The 16,335-nt window shown below is 42.2% G+C and overlaps 1 protein-coding gene across 5 annotated transcripts in view; it reads right to left on the bottom strand.

Annotated features, from left to right (window-relative positions):
• Positions 1-16,335, bottom strand: part of Dclk1 (doublecortin like kinase 1) — a 279,872-nt gene that overhangs the window by 255,246 nt on the left and 8,291 nt on the right. For all 5 annotated transcript variants that reach the window (XM_075951091.1, XM_075951090.1, XM_075951092.1 and 2 more), the window contains exon 3: positions 9,376-9,722. In XM_075951091.1, the coding sequence (XP_075807206.1) occupies positions 9,376-9,722 (347 nt within the window). The remainder of the gene's footprint in view (positions 1-9,375; positions 9,723-16,335) is intronic.

Here is a 16,335-nt window from a genome sequence, read left to right as displayed (position 1 = left end):
AAGACTGGCCTTAAGAGGATGTTGGTGAGATTGCTGAATCAGCTGAAATTGGTGTTTAGATACACTTAAGACACAACAGTTGGGGTCCCACTAGCCAGAGACCTCCAGCATTACATGTGAGGTGTCCCTCCTGCCACGCTGTTGTTCTCGGACTTTGCGCCACTATGCGCCACTGAAAATCATGCCAAGATGTTCTCTGATTCAGTGGCTCTAGGTGGACAGCCTGTCTGCACAATGGCCTTCTCCCAGTGACGTCAGTGCTGCTACTTCTTACAGGACTTTTAAGAATATGGGGTAATCATGCTTTAATGTATAGAATTGTTTATTCTTTTTTTCTGTTGTATAAATAGATTTCCAAAAGTCCTTTATCATTAATGTGGAAAATCGCAAAACGTGTAACATCTACAGCACTGGGTTGGTTAGACCCTGAATGGCCCAATACTTCCTAGTATACACAAGACCCTGGGTTCTCTACCCAGTCCCATAAAGAAAGGACCAAAGTAATGAACAGGAGGCCAAATTATACAAAGTAGAGTTCTTATTAAGGAAAATGGCAAAGAAAATGGAACAAGATATGGCTGAGGGCCATCTTGCCCACCAGACTAGAGGTGACTTTAATTTATCTTAGTATTTTCTCATTTACATGGAAATTCTTTATATTGATTACATATTAACCTGATAATTAAAAATTAAATCTCCCATATGTCCTTTTGTTTTGAGAGCATAATGCTTGCATCATAATTCAGATTTTAAAATGGGGTTTTGAAGTTCCATTTAATTTCTGAAACTGTGTGGGGTTTTTTGTTTGTTTGTTTTTTGTTTAATTTAGCTGCAAGGATTTAAGCTAATCAGAGAATCCGTACAGAGTATTGCTAACACCACCAACACCCTCAGTTCTGGAGGTTCCATGCTCCACGATTGGGACAGATTCTTTCCTTGAGACTCTTATTGGCTCATCCCCTGTTTTTAAACCCATCATCCAGGCCTTCCTCTAGTCACTGGGTAACCAAGGCAGTATCTGGAAGCTTTAGGTCATGTCATCTGACTAAGGTGGTGAGCTCTTTCTACTAGAATATCTACTGTTCCTTCACAGGACAACGTTGCTTCCAGTGGCTCTCAGATTGCTCCCAAATCGGCAGGTGAATTTTGTTTTTTAAATTATCTTAAGAGTGTTTCACAGTAGGAACTCAGGGTGGGAAGCCATGACCATGATGGGCAGCTCACCGTCTGGTTAAACTGACAAGAAGCATTACATTTGCTTAGCCCTCCACACAACTGAAGCACAAGATGATTGATCAAAGCAGCCCCTCCGTGGCCATGGGTTCTGTGCACTTTGCCAGACCCCAGAAGCAATGAGCTAATTCAAAGAGTGTGCCCTGGGACAAACTGGCCAATTTCATAACATGGTGGCTTGAATAACCCCCCCCCCCACACACACACAGCCTCATAAGGAGTGACAATATCAGAAGGCATGTCTTTGTTGGAGTAGGTGTAGCCTTGTTGAAGGAAGTGTGCCCCTGGGGGTGGGCTTTGAAGCTTCAAATGCTCAAGCCAGGCTTGGTGTTTTCTCTCTGTTGCCTGCAGATCTGAATGAGGAACTCTTGACTCCTCCAGCACCATATCTGCCATGCTTCCCACCATGATGATTGACTGAACTTCTGTACGGTAAGCCAGTTCCAACTAAATGTTTTCCTTTATAGCGTTGTCATGGTCACGGTGTCTTTTCACAGCCGTCGAGCATCAACTAAGACACACCCAGTCTCTGAGATTTCAAACCATTAACTGATCAAAGCTTTTACCAAGTCAGGCCTTGGAGATTCAGAGGCTAGCAGGACACCTTCCTGGCCACATGCCATAAAATCTTAAGGAAGAAATAGGCATGTATTATACAACACCACGAGGAGTTTTAGCCTATATACAACAGCAGCGAATGAGTCTCAAGAGACGGAGCTGTGAGTTCTCACAGGAAACAAGGAAATGATCTGTAGATGAGGTGACCTTTAAGTGGAATCTTGAGAAATAAAGGAGATTTCGCTTCACAGAGCCAAACAGTGGTGGTAATTCAGAGAAATGTGTTGAATCATGGTGGTGATAATATTCAGTATAAATGTGACTGGTGACTGGCCCAGAGAAGATATTCAACAAATGATGGAAACAATATTAGTATAGCCTTGTAATAAAATGGGCGACCAATGCGTAGATATTCTTAAGGAATACCCTGTATAACCGAAGAAAGAAGCAAAGGAAATAACACCCAGGTTGCAATTATGATTGACTGATTATTAAACACCATCACTGATAGTCCATCTTGGTATTCTAGTTACAAAGGAAACAATGCAAAATAGCTAATTCTATTCCCCGTGGTATAACCAGTGTAATGAGTAGTGACCAGTGAGTGCAGGAAATCCTGGAACCAAGTGCAGAGAGTAAGAACAGTATATGTAGGGCACTCAGCACTGCTCAAGCTGTTTCAACAGCGACAACCCCCAAAACACAAGGTGAGTGTGATTATAGCAACGCTAAAGATGAAACAAATCCAGGGAGTTTGACTTGCCAGGGGTCACACAAATGAGGAGTGTTAGAGTCAGGATCTGCTCTTACAAAGGATTCGTTCTCAATGTCATGGTCTAGGCATTAGTACAGGAATTGTTTCCATGTAAAGGGATATATTTACAAAGGAAGAAGATAGGTCATCATTAAGGGGTACCACTGAATAGTGGGCTCCTATCGCAGCTTTCAAACATAATTTTTCTCAAACCAAAAATAACCAAACAATTAAGTTCTTGATATTTCAGCATAACAACTAATAGTTATCAGTAAATGCCATGGTTCATTTTTGTCAAATTAATACAAACCTATTCATACCTGAGAAAGGGGGATCTCTATTAAGAAATTGTCTCTATCAGATTGGGCCATAGGTATGACTTCGGGACATTTTCTTGATTGCTAACAGATATTGAAGGACCCAGCGCTCTATGGGTGGTACCATCCTTAGGCAGGTAGGGCTCGCCTATACAAGAAAGGTAGCTTGAGCAAGGCAGAGAAACCAGAGAGCAGGGTTCCTCTATGGTCTCTGTTCCTGTTCCTGCCTTGGCTTCTCTTGTTGATGGGCTATAACCTTTAAGCCAAACAAGCCCTTTCCTCCCCAAGTTGCTTTCAGTCAGTGTTTATTTCATCAACAGAGAAAGAAACTAGAAAGGAACCAACCACGATCCTAAATTTGTCACATGGATTATTTCCTTTAACAGTTATGACAATTAATAGAGCAGGCATTATCATTCTCACACCATAAACATAGGAGACAAAACAGTATCATCAGAGAGTTGATTGTTCCCACTGGGAGAATGTTTTTCATTGTCTCTAGGGTAGAGGACAGATTTTGACTCAAGTATATCAGTCTGTAAAACCAGTGTCTCTTCTCTATCATGTAACTGTTTCTCTCTCTCTCTCTCTCTCTCTCTCTCTCTCTCTCTCTCTCTCTCTCTCTCTGCCTGCGGAACAGGATGTAAGCTCTCAGCTACTGCCCCCGAGCCTGCCTGCTGCCATGTTTCTCGTTGCTTCCTGCCATGTAATCATGGACTGTAAGCAGAGCTCCAAATAAATTATTTCTTTTAAAACTTGCCTTGGGCATGGTGTCTCCACAACACTAGAACAAGGACCAAGATGTCAGAATATTAGTAATCTTTTCAGTACTGTAACAAACACTTGAGATAATCAACTTGGAAAAAGAAAAGATTAATTTTGGTTGGCGGATTTAGAAAAGCCAATCCATAGTCTACTGACCACATTGCTTTCGGGCCTTTGGAAAGGCAACATTCCGACAGCTCCTAAAATCAGTTATTTTTATTTCAAATTAAAATCAGATATCTGAAACAAAAGGGAAAAAAAGCAAAGGCCATCTCGTGATAGGTGCCCCTGCTAATTCTATAGACATAAGAGATCAACAAAACAACCAAGTGGAATATTATAGCAATATTCTGCAGTAAGAATCATATGCATTGGTCTCTCCCTCTCTTTCCCTCCCTAACTGTGGAATTTTCCATTTGATATTTCCAGGCCATAACTGACCTCTTGGATCACTAAATGCATGGAAAAATGAAATAATCGGTAAGGAGGGAGGACTGTGCTTCAGCCAAATGATTCTGTAGATTTTTTGTGTAGGAAAAACAATAAATTGCTTGTTGGCGCTGTCAAGCAAGTGGTGGTGGATTTCCACAGTGTGTTGCTTACATGCAGTATCTATCAGGTAAAAATGCAGCCTCACTGACTTTTCCCCTCTGCTATCTAAGCAGGCTCTGGCACTATACATGCTATATATTCAGTGTCTAAGAATAGGCAGATCTACCTACGTTTTCCACTTAAAGATTATCTGGTTTGCTGTTGCTGTATTATTTCAGAGGGGGTGGAGGTGTTTGGGAAATGCCTTGCCTATGATCGTCCCTGTGCAAATGACCTACTGAGGCACTTGCTGTTCTGTGTATTTCTAAGGAAGTGTCAACAATCATGACTGTGGAAGATTTACCAGCTTCAGGCAGGCAGACTGGCATTACCATAGAAGGATTCAAGAGCCTTACTATGCTTAAAGTAAACCTTATATCTCCATGGCTTAATAATTGTAAAACAGTAATATTCCAGACGACCTCCAAGAGTGACGAGTGAACAGCCAACACCGAGACACGACAGAGGAAGTGACTCTCGGGCTCTCAGGTCCTGGGAGCTTCTGTGAAATGTGGGTAAAGGAGACGCCACTTCACCGTTCGTTTGCGCATGTCTGTCTCGCTTTCTGACAGGCCCTCAGTCCAGACTCAGATAAATAGAGCACCACTGAAAATAGAGTTCGGCAAATATTTCTGTGAATTCTGCAGCCACGACAGCTGACAGCTTGATGACATGAAGAGCCGAATTGTTCCAGAAGCTGGTGGCATGCAGTGTGGAAAGAGAAAGGTTTTAGCTAAGCAATTCTGGACACCAGCTCGTGAGCCCCCATGGCCGTCTTAGCCGATTGCAGCTTCCTGTAGATACTTTAGCTAGTGGTGCATTTCCAATATGTTGATCTCCTTAGTTCCGCCTAAAAATATCTCAGGGGAAAAAAAAGTGCCAGAGGCTGAACAAACTCTGAAGATAGGGTTTAATACAACCCGGGGAGGCAGCAATTTTTAGGAGGCCATGTGGTAGCAAGAACTCATGAGAACAGCGTGTGGACTATGCCCTCCGGCGCCCGGTTCCTCTGGGGAACAGTAAACAGTGGGTACAGTTTTCACTGTGACTGCTAAAACCACAGCATCAGCTGTTCCCATCCACAACATCCACGTGCTGCCTAAAGGTGACAGCGAAATCACTGCAGCTTGTACCCTGTCCTCGCTCCTTACTGGGTAGCTACCAAAAGCATTCAAGCATTCGTTTTGTAAACAGTTCTATTTCTTCAAGGCAAAAATATTATCTTTAAATATTTATTCATGCATTTTCCATACTGTTTATGGGTTTGATGTAGACCTGAGTTAAGCTAGAAAGAAAGAAAGAAAGAAAGAAAGAAAGAAAGAAAGAAAGAAAGAAAGAAAGAAAGAAAGAACAAGTCAATGAGCAATTAGCTTAGTTGGTTAGAAGGTGGTGCTAATTAAAAAGCTGCTTCTTGATGTACTGAGTGTGCTGGCCAGTTGTATGTCAACTTGACACAACCTAGAGTCATTTTGAGGGAAACACAGTTGAGAAAATTCCTCCAGCAGTTTGCCCTCAGGGCAAGCCTGCAGTGCATTTTCTTGGTCAAGGATTGATGTGGCGCCACCCCTGGGCAAATGGCCCGGGAGTGTGTAAGAAAGCAAGCCATGAGGACCAAGCCAGCAAGCAGTACTCCTCCATGGCTTGTGGTTCAGTTCCTTCCTCCAAGTTCCTGCCTTGAGTTCCTGCCCTGATTTCCCTTAGCAATGGCATTGTACAACTCTCAGATGTACGAGTTGTAAGTAAAATAAACCCTTTCCTCCACACGCTGCTCTGGGTTATGGCTATCACAGCAATAGAAACTGAACAGAGTTAAGATGTTGTTCCCCACACTGAGTGTCACTCCGTAGGAAGGCTTGGAAGAATCCGGCTGTCTCTCAGAGGTTTATCATAACAACCTGCCTCTGCCAGAACTGTCCAAACAGTCTACTTGAACAAACTATTTATTGGGGAGATTTCCCTTTAGAGCTGAAATGATTCAAGACTCCTGGGGTTCATAAAGAAGGGCTTTATTTTTACTACTGGGAATTCAAGCAAAAAATCTTTAAGTTCTTTGACTCATCTATTTCTCCTGCACAGAAAAATGTGCTTCAAGAAATATAGTCAAGTTCAGTTGTTAGAATAACTACAGTAGATATGAGATATCATCTGTCTCACTATGTATCTACCTATCTCTGTCCATCCATCCATCCATCCATCCATCCATCCATCCATCCATCTATCCATCCCTATCCTGAAAACATTCAAATGAGATTCCTTGGGGAGAATGCTTCTATTATAGTTTAGACATTGAACAACCTCTACAGGCTGAATTCTTAATGGCTTATTTCTCCGGCTGGTGCTATGTGAGGTGGTTGAACCATTAAGAAGTAGACTTCATGGTAAGACTGGTATTGGAGATACACCCTAGAAGAAGGCTGTGGATCCTTCATGGCCTCTTTCCCACTTTCTTTCACTTCCTAGATATTAGATGAATGGCGTTGCTCCCTTGCCTGATTTCCTAATACAGAGTTCTGCCTTGCCACTGGCCCAAAAGAATGGTCATGGATTAACATCTGCAGACCTATGAGCCAAGGTACTTTTCTCTTTATAAGTTAATGACCTCAGGGTCCTCACTGGGGTGATGGGACACTGCCTGCCACCATTCCACTCAAAACTTTCCTGAAGAGATTTGCAGGTGTCTTTGACCAGATCTGCCCTGGTGTAGGGATTACGAGTGCAAGCCCTTGAATGTCACTGGCTTATGTCCTAACTCTATCATTTAGTGTCTTTAGACATGTTTTAAGCATGTTTTAAAATGTTTAGCAAATCATGTCTTAGCGCACTCCTCTATTTAGTAAGAACAACAATTCCACACTTGCAGGGATTAGACGTGTTCATACACGCCATATGCTTAGAATCATGGTAGATCAACCTATTGTCGTTATCATACTTCAACAGTTCTGTAACATACACTGTCATAGCTGAAACCATAAACGCTCTACAGCACAAGAATAATAATACCCATGTCTTATTGGTGATTATAACGAAGCTCGGTCACACGTTTTCAAGAATCATCTGTTGATAAGCCAAGATTTGAATCCCAGTCTTTGTCTCTTAAACACTGGATTATTTCCAATTACATTGAATGATTCGCTCGATTATTTACTCTAGTCCATAGCAAACATAGACACTGTGAAATGTTGATGGTGGGCAAATTCAGAAAAGAAGAAACAACTGAGACATTCTATCAAATCTAGGAGAAAGTAAGTGGTTGCAAGTGTTCGCGGAAGCAGCGGCCCCTGACGTCATGACTTAGTATATAGTAATTTTGAATACTTCAAATTCTAAATGAGAAAAAGCAGAAGAGGAGGAAGACAAGGGGAACGGAAGAGGAGTACTTATAAATAATTTAAAATGATTTTGCGTTCATTGCGGTAACATACGAAGAAAGAGGTTTCCTTGTAGCGCTCTTCTCCACAGGCTTCACTGCTTTGTTCTCTTTCGTTCCCCTTCCCTGCTGTCTGCTGTGTCCCCTGTGTCACCCATTGCTGATACTCTCCCTCCACCCACAGCGTGTCCCATTCCCCTTTCATGGGCATGTATTTTTTGTCTTAAATTTTACTCTTTTCTGAAAACAGATAAATTCCCATCTTGAAAACAAATCACCTCAGGAAAACACAGAACTATGGAATGTTTACACAACCTGAGACGGACTTGAACATCTAAAGGTGAAGTTTGTCTCCTCGTTACCACCATCATTCACAAGCTCATGGTGGCCTTGCTGGCTCTGATATACAGTGGACATTCAGGCCTCTTAGGCCTCGAAGAAGGAGGCTATTACCCCCATGAATCCTTAGCCACATACAAGTTTTATGAGACAAGCAGAAGCTGGTCAATACTCACAGACAACTGGCACACCCCGTCGTTCCTAATGAATTTTAATAAGTTAGGACATTTAAATGGAACCCTGGGGAAATGATTCTCCATACTGACACTCCTTGTAGTATTGGCATCTATTCTCATTCATAAGCTTTGGCTGTGTCAGCCTTTAGGACTTTCATGAGAATTCTACTTAGTACAAGAAGTCTCTTCATTAGGAATCTAGTTTAGATTTTAAGATGAGCTAAACATGCAAATCCTTCAAATTATAAAATGTAGTTTAAAAAACACATTAAAAGCTACATTTCAGGGATGGTTTCTGGGGGAGGGAGTTTTGCGGAAGGGTAAAAAGGCCTCCAGTAGGCTGACCATGCTCCAGTGGGTGGTCCCATACCCTTGGATGCATGAGTAGCACAAAGTGGATTCAGTGGGTTACAGATAGATAGATAGATAGATAGATAGATAGATAGATAGATAGATAGATAGATAAATGGCACAAAATTGGAAGGCGGTAAGAAGGTGGGGGTAGATCTGGGAGGACTTAGGGGGATGAAGCAGGGGATGACTATGATCAAAATACGTTGCATGAGATTTTTACATATTAATAAAAGTTTTGCAAAACCACACATTTCAAGCAAAGGTAAGAATGCTCAAAATGACCATCATAGACAAAAGGGCACCTTTCAGCTCCAAATGAGTAGCAAACATGCCATGCATATGATCAGTATGAACTTTTCCTGTGGTTCCCATCCTGACAAGGCTTCTCAGAGTAGCCCAGGTAGAAATATGGCATTTTTTAGCTACAGATTTTAAAGTCTCTACAATTCCATTGACTCAGACTAATGAACATTCCTGAGACATAGAACCATACATTGTTATTTAGTTCAACAAGCACTTGTCTATTTTTTCCCTTTCAGCCTCGGTTTCTCTCAGCATCTTAGTCGTCTTTATGGCTCTAACAGGCCTTAAAGGGCACAGGACAAACTTGAAATCAGAAGACAGAACAGCACCATTATGCTAAGCAAATAATTACTGAGATAATAAAAATGTCAATTTCTTTTTTTAAAGACAACCCCCACCCTTGCTTTGCTGGGTTTTTTTTCTCTTTATTTTGATGAACAATCCTGTCTGGTACCAACTTCAACTAGTCTCGGATCAAGAAGTGTTTGTGAACTAGGTGACCCAGTCCCATCAACACCAACAAAGCACGTGTTTGAGGTCCCACTGCATGCCAGGCATAACCTCACGATTTCCTGATTCTTGCCCATAAAATCAGAGTCCCCCAAAACCCCACCTTACCTGCTTCCCATCCAGGGTGTACAGGCGCTTCACCACGCCCGAATCCAGCTTGATGGCATCGGTAATGTCAGTGAGAACCTGCTCGAAGGAATGTGCCGTCTTCTTGTTCAGCAGGATCCTGACAGCCTTCCGTGGCTTCACTCCGCTTCTGATGATGGTGACCAGCTTGGGTCGAATGAAATCCTTATTCTCCCGAACCTCTGAGGGTCCCCCCTTGGCAGTGGCCAGTGAAGACACTGCCCGGGAAGCCGAGGTGGTCTTGACGTTCACGGACCAGTTGGGGTTCACATTCTTGGTGTATTCCAACTTCTTAAAGGGCTCAATGGAGCCACAGACATAGCTTTCACCTGAGGAAGAGAGGGGGATTTCAAGTTGACATCTCGGGAACCCATTTCCTTCCTCACAATTGTTCTCTCGTGTCTCCATTTCTACGCAGGGCAAGAGTTGCCTATGACTTTCAAATCAATGAAAGAATGATTGCAAATTAACTTAAAACACGATTTCTTTTGTTGATGCAGACTAGCTTATTGTGAAGGAAAACAAAGCAAAACAAAACAAAACAAAAAACCCACCACTTCTCTCCCTTTGGTTGCTGATAGAAACACATCAATATGCATGAATCAGCTTCCAAAGGGAAACGAACTGGAAGTCAAAATTGAGATTATCTGTCGGTACATAAGAGCCTTTAAATTTTCGGCAGACTTCAAAATTAGAAGTGCTTACATCTGGTACCTGAGGTAATTGGAAAACTACAACCAAATCAGTACACAGCTTCTTAAGATAGGTAATACATGTTTAGTGAAAGCATAATACAAAATTCTGTTTAGCCAGAAAAAGTTGTAAAAGTCAGCAGAGATGATCACCCTTCTTTTCTATCATCTACGTCATGCTGATCGAGCCACACAGGCAAGCAAGTCAGTTCAAACTTGCTGGCAGGCGAAAATGAAGAAAATGACTCGCCTGCAAGCTGTACCCTCACAAATGCACTAGAATACCACGAAGGGTTTATTAATCGGTGACTCGAGAATTCGCAAACGAAACCCTCAGTCTGAAAATATCTAGATTAGTCACAAAAGAATACAGCACAGGTGCTGTAATAAGTTGTGAAACAAGTAACTCTAAATACATATTTCACAGGGATGAGGCAGAAACACGTTCAAAGTAAAGATTTTGTCCCAGCACCCCCACCCCACCCACACCTCATTAGGAAGCCTTTGTGAGCAGAACCTGGTAACTGCAGGTAAAGTGGCCCAGGCCTCATTCGGCACAATCCATTTGCTGTTATCCAAGATCTATTTTTAAACTAACAATGCAAGCATGCCATGCCATAGGCTTAGGCAGCCACATAAAATTATCCCATCCCCAACTGGAGTTTCAAAAATAAAAAGACAGTTGCGTCTGCGTCTTAGTTTGCCTCGTATGGTTGAGGTTAAACACTAACTGAGATAAACCTGGGGAGAAAGGGTTTATTTCAGCTTCTGGCTCCATCATGGAGTAAAGTCGGGCAGGAACACAAGGCAGGAACCTGGAGGGAGGCGCTGAAGCAGAGGTCATGGAGGAGGGCGCTGCTTACTGACTTGTTTGCCATGGTTTGCGCAGCCTGCTTTCTTAAAGCACCCAGGACCACCTGCCCAGGGGTGACACTACATCAGTCATTAATAAAGAAAATGTTCCCAGGCCAGGTGGTGGTGGTGCTCGCTTTTAATCCCAGTACTCGAAAGACAGAGCAGGCAGATCTCTGAGTTCGAGGCCAGCCTGGTCTACAAGAGCTAGTTCCAGGACAGGCCCCAAAGCTATAGAGAAGCCCTGTCTCGAAAAACCAAAAAAATAAAAAAGAAAAAAAGAAGAAGAAAATGTTCCCATAGACTAGATATAGGCTATCTAATGTGGTGTTTTCTCAGTTGAAGTTCCCTCGTCTCAGCTGATCCTAGCTTGTGTCACGTTGACATAAAACTAACCTGGACTACACATGTAACAACACTTACTTTGCTAAGGATTTTAAACTCTTCTTTCAGACATGCCTATTACACACCACAGAAACCTCTAAAACTAAAATTTCATCCATCCCCCTTCATTGACAGAGCCTGATTGATGCCAGGTATATTTCCCCCAGTATCCAAGTAGATATCATAGATAGATGTGCAGACACATGTACATGTGTGTGTCCATATGTGTAAACATATAAGATGCTGGCAGCGGTGTCATTCAGACTTTGTTAAAGGATTATGGACTCATCGGTAGGATGAGCTATATAAAAATTCGGGCCCAGAACTGTGCTATGTAAGCATGTGACCTTGGACCAGTCCCTTAGATTTCAAGGTTGCTCTATGAAGCTTCACTGAGCTCTTTTGGAGGTCAGATTAGAAAGCCTGGGAATTCAGCTTTACTACACATATAGCACAGAGTGCTGGATTCGATCCTTAGCACTCACCCACCCTCAGCAGACAGTGGAGATAAAAGTGTCACAAGGTGTAGTTGTTCTAAAAGTGGCCAGAGGCAGCTTTCCTCTTACCCATGCCGTAGGTTTGGAAGGACAACTTGAACCAGTAAGTTAGCCATGGATCAGGCTATGTGCTGCTGCATGTCATCTCACTTGTAATCCTTACCCCAGCCTCTCCCCGTGGGTCACACTGAGGCATGATGGATGACCTAGGTAGCTGGCTCAAGGTCACATGACTAGTAAAGATGAAACCAAGATTTAAAGAGTAATTGGTATGTCTCTAGAGCCTGTGTTCTTACTCATGATTCATTGTGTGTGTGTGTGTGTGTGTGTGTGTGTGTGTGTGTGTGTGTGTGTGTGTGTGTGTATGTGTGTGTATGTGTGTGTGTGTCTGCCTCTTAGGAGGACACCTGTCTGAGATGAGATAGAATAATAGCTGTCCTTGTTAGATTTTTGATTGCCACAAGCTAGAGCTGTCCGGGAAGAAGATCCTTGACTGGGCAATGTCTCCATCGGATTGGCCTTCAAGAAAGTCTGTAAGGAGATTTTCTGATTGAGCACTGATGTGGGAGGGTCCAGCCCACTGCGGGTGATGTCACCTCTGGGGAGGTGGTCCTGGGTTATTTCAGAAAGTAAACTGAGGGAGCCACAGGTGCAAGCTAGTAAGAGCTCTGAGGCCTCTGCTTCCAGGTGCCTTCACTGAGTTCCTACCCTGCCTTTCCTCCATGACGGACTGGAGGATGTTAGCTGAAACGGACCCTTTCCTCTTCCGCGTGCTTATGTCATGGTGCTTATCAAGGCAGCAGAAAGCAGACAGAAACAGGAGAAACAGGGACCAAAGCTAGGTTGCAGAAAGACGAGGGATTTTTTTTTACACTGCTTCAAAAAATTTTTCTACAATGTTTATTGAAGATGTGTGTATTTCTCTTTCAGTCCTAAAAGTGCGGTGAGGTTGTAAGTCCCCAGTACTAACGTCTTAGAAACTTCCAAACAGCAAAAGAAAGGAGAGAATTAATTGGAGAAATGACTCAGTCAGAACAAACAAGGCTTGGTATCATCTTGGATTTGAAAGGTAGAAAGGGGAGAAGTTACAGGTGATATTAAACTAGAAGCATCTTATTCCATCAGGCGTCTATGTCAGAGTGCCACGGACAAGGTAGTTTACAAATGCCAAACATTTCTCTCTGGAGGTTCTAGAAAGTGGTAGTCCCAGATCGAGACTAGATTCATAGAGCCTCTTCCTGGCAGATGGCATCATCCTGCTGTGTCTTCATAGAGGGAATGGGCAAGGCAGTTCCCATAGGGATCTTTTATCAAGCATATATTCTATTTGTGAGTCCATCCTCACGACCTAGTCACAAAGTTTCTGTCTTTTAACACCATCGCGTCAATGGTTATGTTTCAACATAAGACCTTTGGAGTTCACCAGTATTAGCAAGCTGGTAGGTGGTGACATCACCCAAAAGGTCTGTAACAGGAGAAGAGAAACAGATTCTGGATGGTGGCAAAGGGGATGTCACATTGACATTGCCGAGTTGGATGAGACCAAGGGTTCATTTCAACTGAATACATCTAGGCAGCTAGAGTGCAGAAGAGAAGTCTGGTCTGAGGAGAGAGGTCATTATTTAATAGTGCCCTTAAAATAATGGGAACTAGTAAGATCACAGAAAATGATCCGAGACAGGAGAGTGGAGGGAGGGCACCATGTCTAAAGTGTGGCAGATAAAGAAGGAAGTAGAAATTCACAAATAGGGCACCACGGCAGCAATCACTACAGCTCTACTGACAGATGCTCAGTTGTATAAACAGCAACTCAAGGAGAGGCCATATGTCTACAAGGATTCAAAGGTTCGCCTACAATACTTATTCATTGCCAAGAGGGGCACAGTAACTTCAGAATTAAAGATTTACCTAAAGTTGCTGACTTTAGGTAAGGCGTGTGGACAGAACATTTCTTTGAAATGACATCCTCAGAGGGATGTAGTGTTCCTTCTGTGGGATCTCTATGCCAAACACTCAGTACCAAACCAACCATCAGACCAAACCAGATGGGCAATCTGCAGGCTAAGGAAACAATATTCAGATTCCCAAGGGCTGCCATGGCTCAGCAGAAGCAACAGAGACATGGCGGCTAAATGCAATGTCTGTTTGCATAAAAGCAATAAAATCCACAACCTCCATGGAGAAGTGATGGAATTCAGTGGCTGGGACGTGTTGTTAGTCTGCAGACCTTCCATTATGGAAGCTGGCCAAAGGGAGAGCAAGACGCTCGTCTTGTGGTACCTCTGTAAGACCAAGGTAGTTTCTACATGAACTATTTGTGATTTACTCAAATGATTTGACTTTTAAAAGTAAAATCTAATCCTCAATTCACACATTAAATCTATACTATTCTCCATTAAAATATTTTCCTAAAAATGCAACCAGAAAATGCAGAGAAATGACTTCTTGAACCCAGTGCACACAGCAGATATGAAAATAGAGCCATCAATTGAAAGACTAGCATATTTGATTATATAAACTTTTGTATAAATCTACATGACAGAAAACGCAATCAACAAAGCCAATAGGTTAAGATGAATATAGAAAAAACTCATTAAAACAAAGGATTAATATTTTAAAAAGAAAAATAGATCCAAGTCAGGAAAGACTCCAATGTGGCAGAAAATGATAAAAGTACAAAGCAAAGGGCATAGTAAAATATGTAAATGCCCCTTAAACACATGAATGATGGAAATTAAAACCATAACAAGATAGAAGTATTTTCTTGATATACAGAAAAATGACAAGATACTTGATAACATCATCTCCTTGAAGGTGGTCAGAGTGGAAATTGGTGGACAAGAATTCTCTGGTCATCTATTACCACCATGCAACAGCGTTCTAGGCAGTCCTCCTAAAATCAACCACTCACATGGACAGGCAATATATTTCCAAGTGTGCTCACTGTAATACTATTCGTAACAACAAACCGCTGCATATATCTTAGAACCTCATCAAGAGGAGACTGGTTAACTAAACTAAGGTCCCTCCATACAAGGAATAGTGTTAAGTAAATAAAAGGACATGCTTGTTCAGAATGTTACTGATAGGAAAGGGTCTCCAAGGTATTAAAGCTAAGTGAAAAGCAAGGTGCAGAACTGGATGCCTTTAAAGTTATTATTCTGGGTTGATTACATGTAGATGTAATATGTTTAGTAACACTAAGAAAGGACTGAAAATGAAGAAAGAACACAACTACTACACACCAGGGACTTTCATGGAAAAGCCTGCTTTACAGCTTTACAGAAATTAATTATTAAATTATTTGACACGTCAGAGGGAAGCCCAGTGAAATTAAATGAGCTACATAGAGCAGAGAAGCTACGCCAAGATAGGAAGAAAACCATCCTAAAAGACAGGCAAATAAAAGTGAGGCCAGGCAAGAAATCCCTTAACTGCTAGCTGAAATGCTGTGGATTCGATAAAGTCCTTCCTATAGCCACGTAGTTAGGCAACTTGCGCAAAGACACATGGGGAAATGGAGGAAGGGGTGGGACCCCATTGTTTCTAACAGTTCTGATCCAACAAGCTCAGACTTATTGATGTTCAGGGACTTAGTAGCTGCATCATTTGTATCCTGAGATGAAAAGGTTCTGGTCCTCCCACCCCTAGAAATGCAGGGGAAGGAATCAGCCAACCATTGTTCAGGATCCTGCCACATCTCTCTTTTAAGAGTCTGAAGGATTTAGGTGTGGTTCTCTGATTTCTCCACAACAGCTGTATCCCCAAAGTAGAACCAAAATGGCTCAGAACTGGGGAAGGAGGTCACACCCCAGGTGAGCCACTGCCAAAAGAGGGCTGCAGGACAGCTGTCCTCGGTGAAGGTCACGGCTTGTGAAAACATACCAAGACTGCCATAAAAGCAAATCCTTGGGAATGCCACCTCCAATGCACCCTTAAGTAGACGTGTGTACACTCGTGTCAGCGTGCCAAGATAATACAGACACAGACAGGCACACAATCACTTGTTTGTACAAACACCCAGTCAATCGCTTCTTACATAATTTGAGCTCAGCACCAAATTGAGCTCAGAATCTATCAGTGTGCCTGGAGCACACTTATGCCTAATGATCAGAGTCTAATAATAAAACAGAGAAAGTGTCCATAACGATTTATAAATAAAGCCCACATTTGTCATAGTGACTTGGAATTTTTAGCCCGACACGAAGTGAGAAAGAACAAACTTTAAAAAGTAATTGCAAGCCAAACACACTCGCACTACACTGACTAGAGGATTTAAATTAAAACTCAAACTTTGGCGTACTGGGAGGGAAAATAGAAAACTGACATCACGAACTGATGTTTGCATAAATTAGCTTGGGAAGTGAGGGATATGGGCCTAATGAGGATGAAGCAACGTTTTGCATTTTAATGGGCTAAGCAAAAATGTAATAGACAAAAAAAACAAATATCAATGAATTGCTAGCTATTTAAACACTAAGCGCAGCTGCACACTAATTGTCAGTATTATGAATAAA

Source organism: Microtus pennsylvanicus, chromosome 16 (assembly GCF_037038515.1).
Source record: "Microtus pennsylvanicus isolate mMicPen1 chromosome 16, mMicPen1.hap1, whole genome shotgun sequence".
NCBI classification, from domain to species: Eukaryota; Metazoa; Chordata; class Mammalia; order Rodentia; family Cricetidae; genus Microtus; species Microtus pennsylvanicus.
This window is presented reverse-complemented; position numbering and strand designations above follow the sequence as displayed.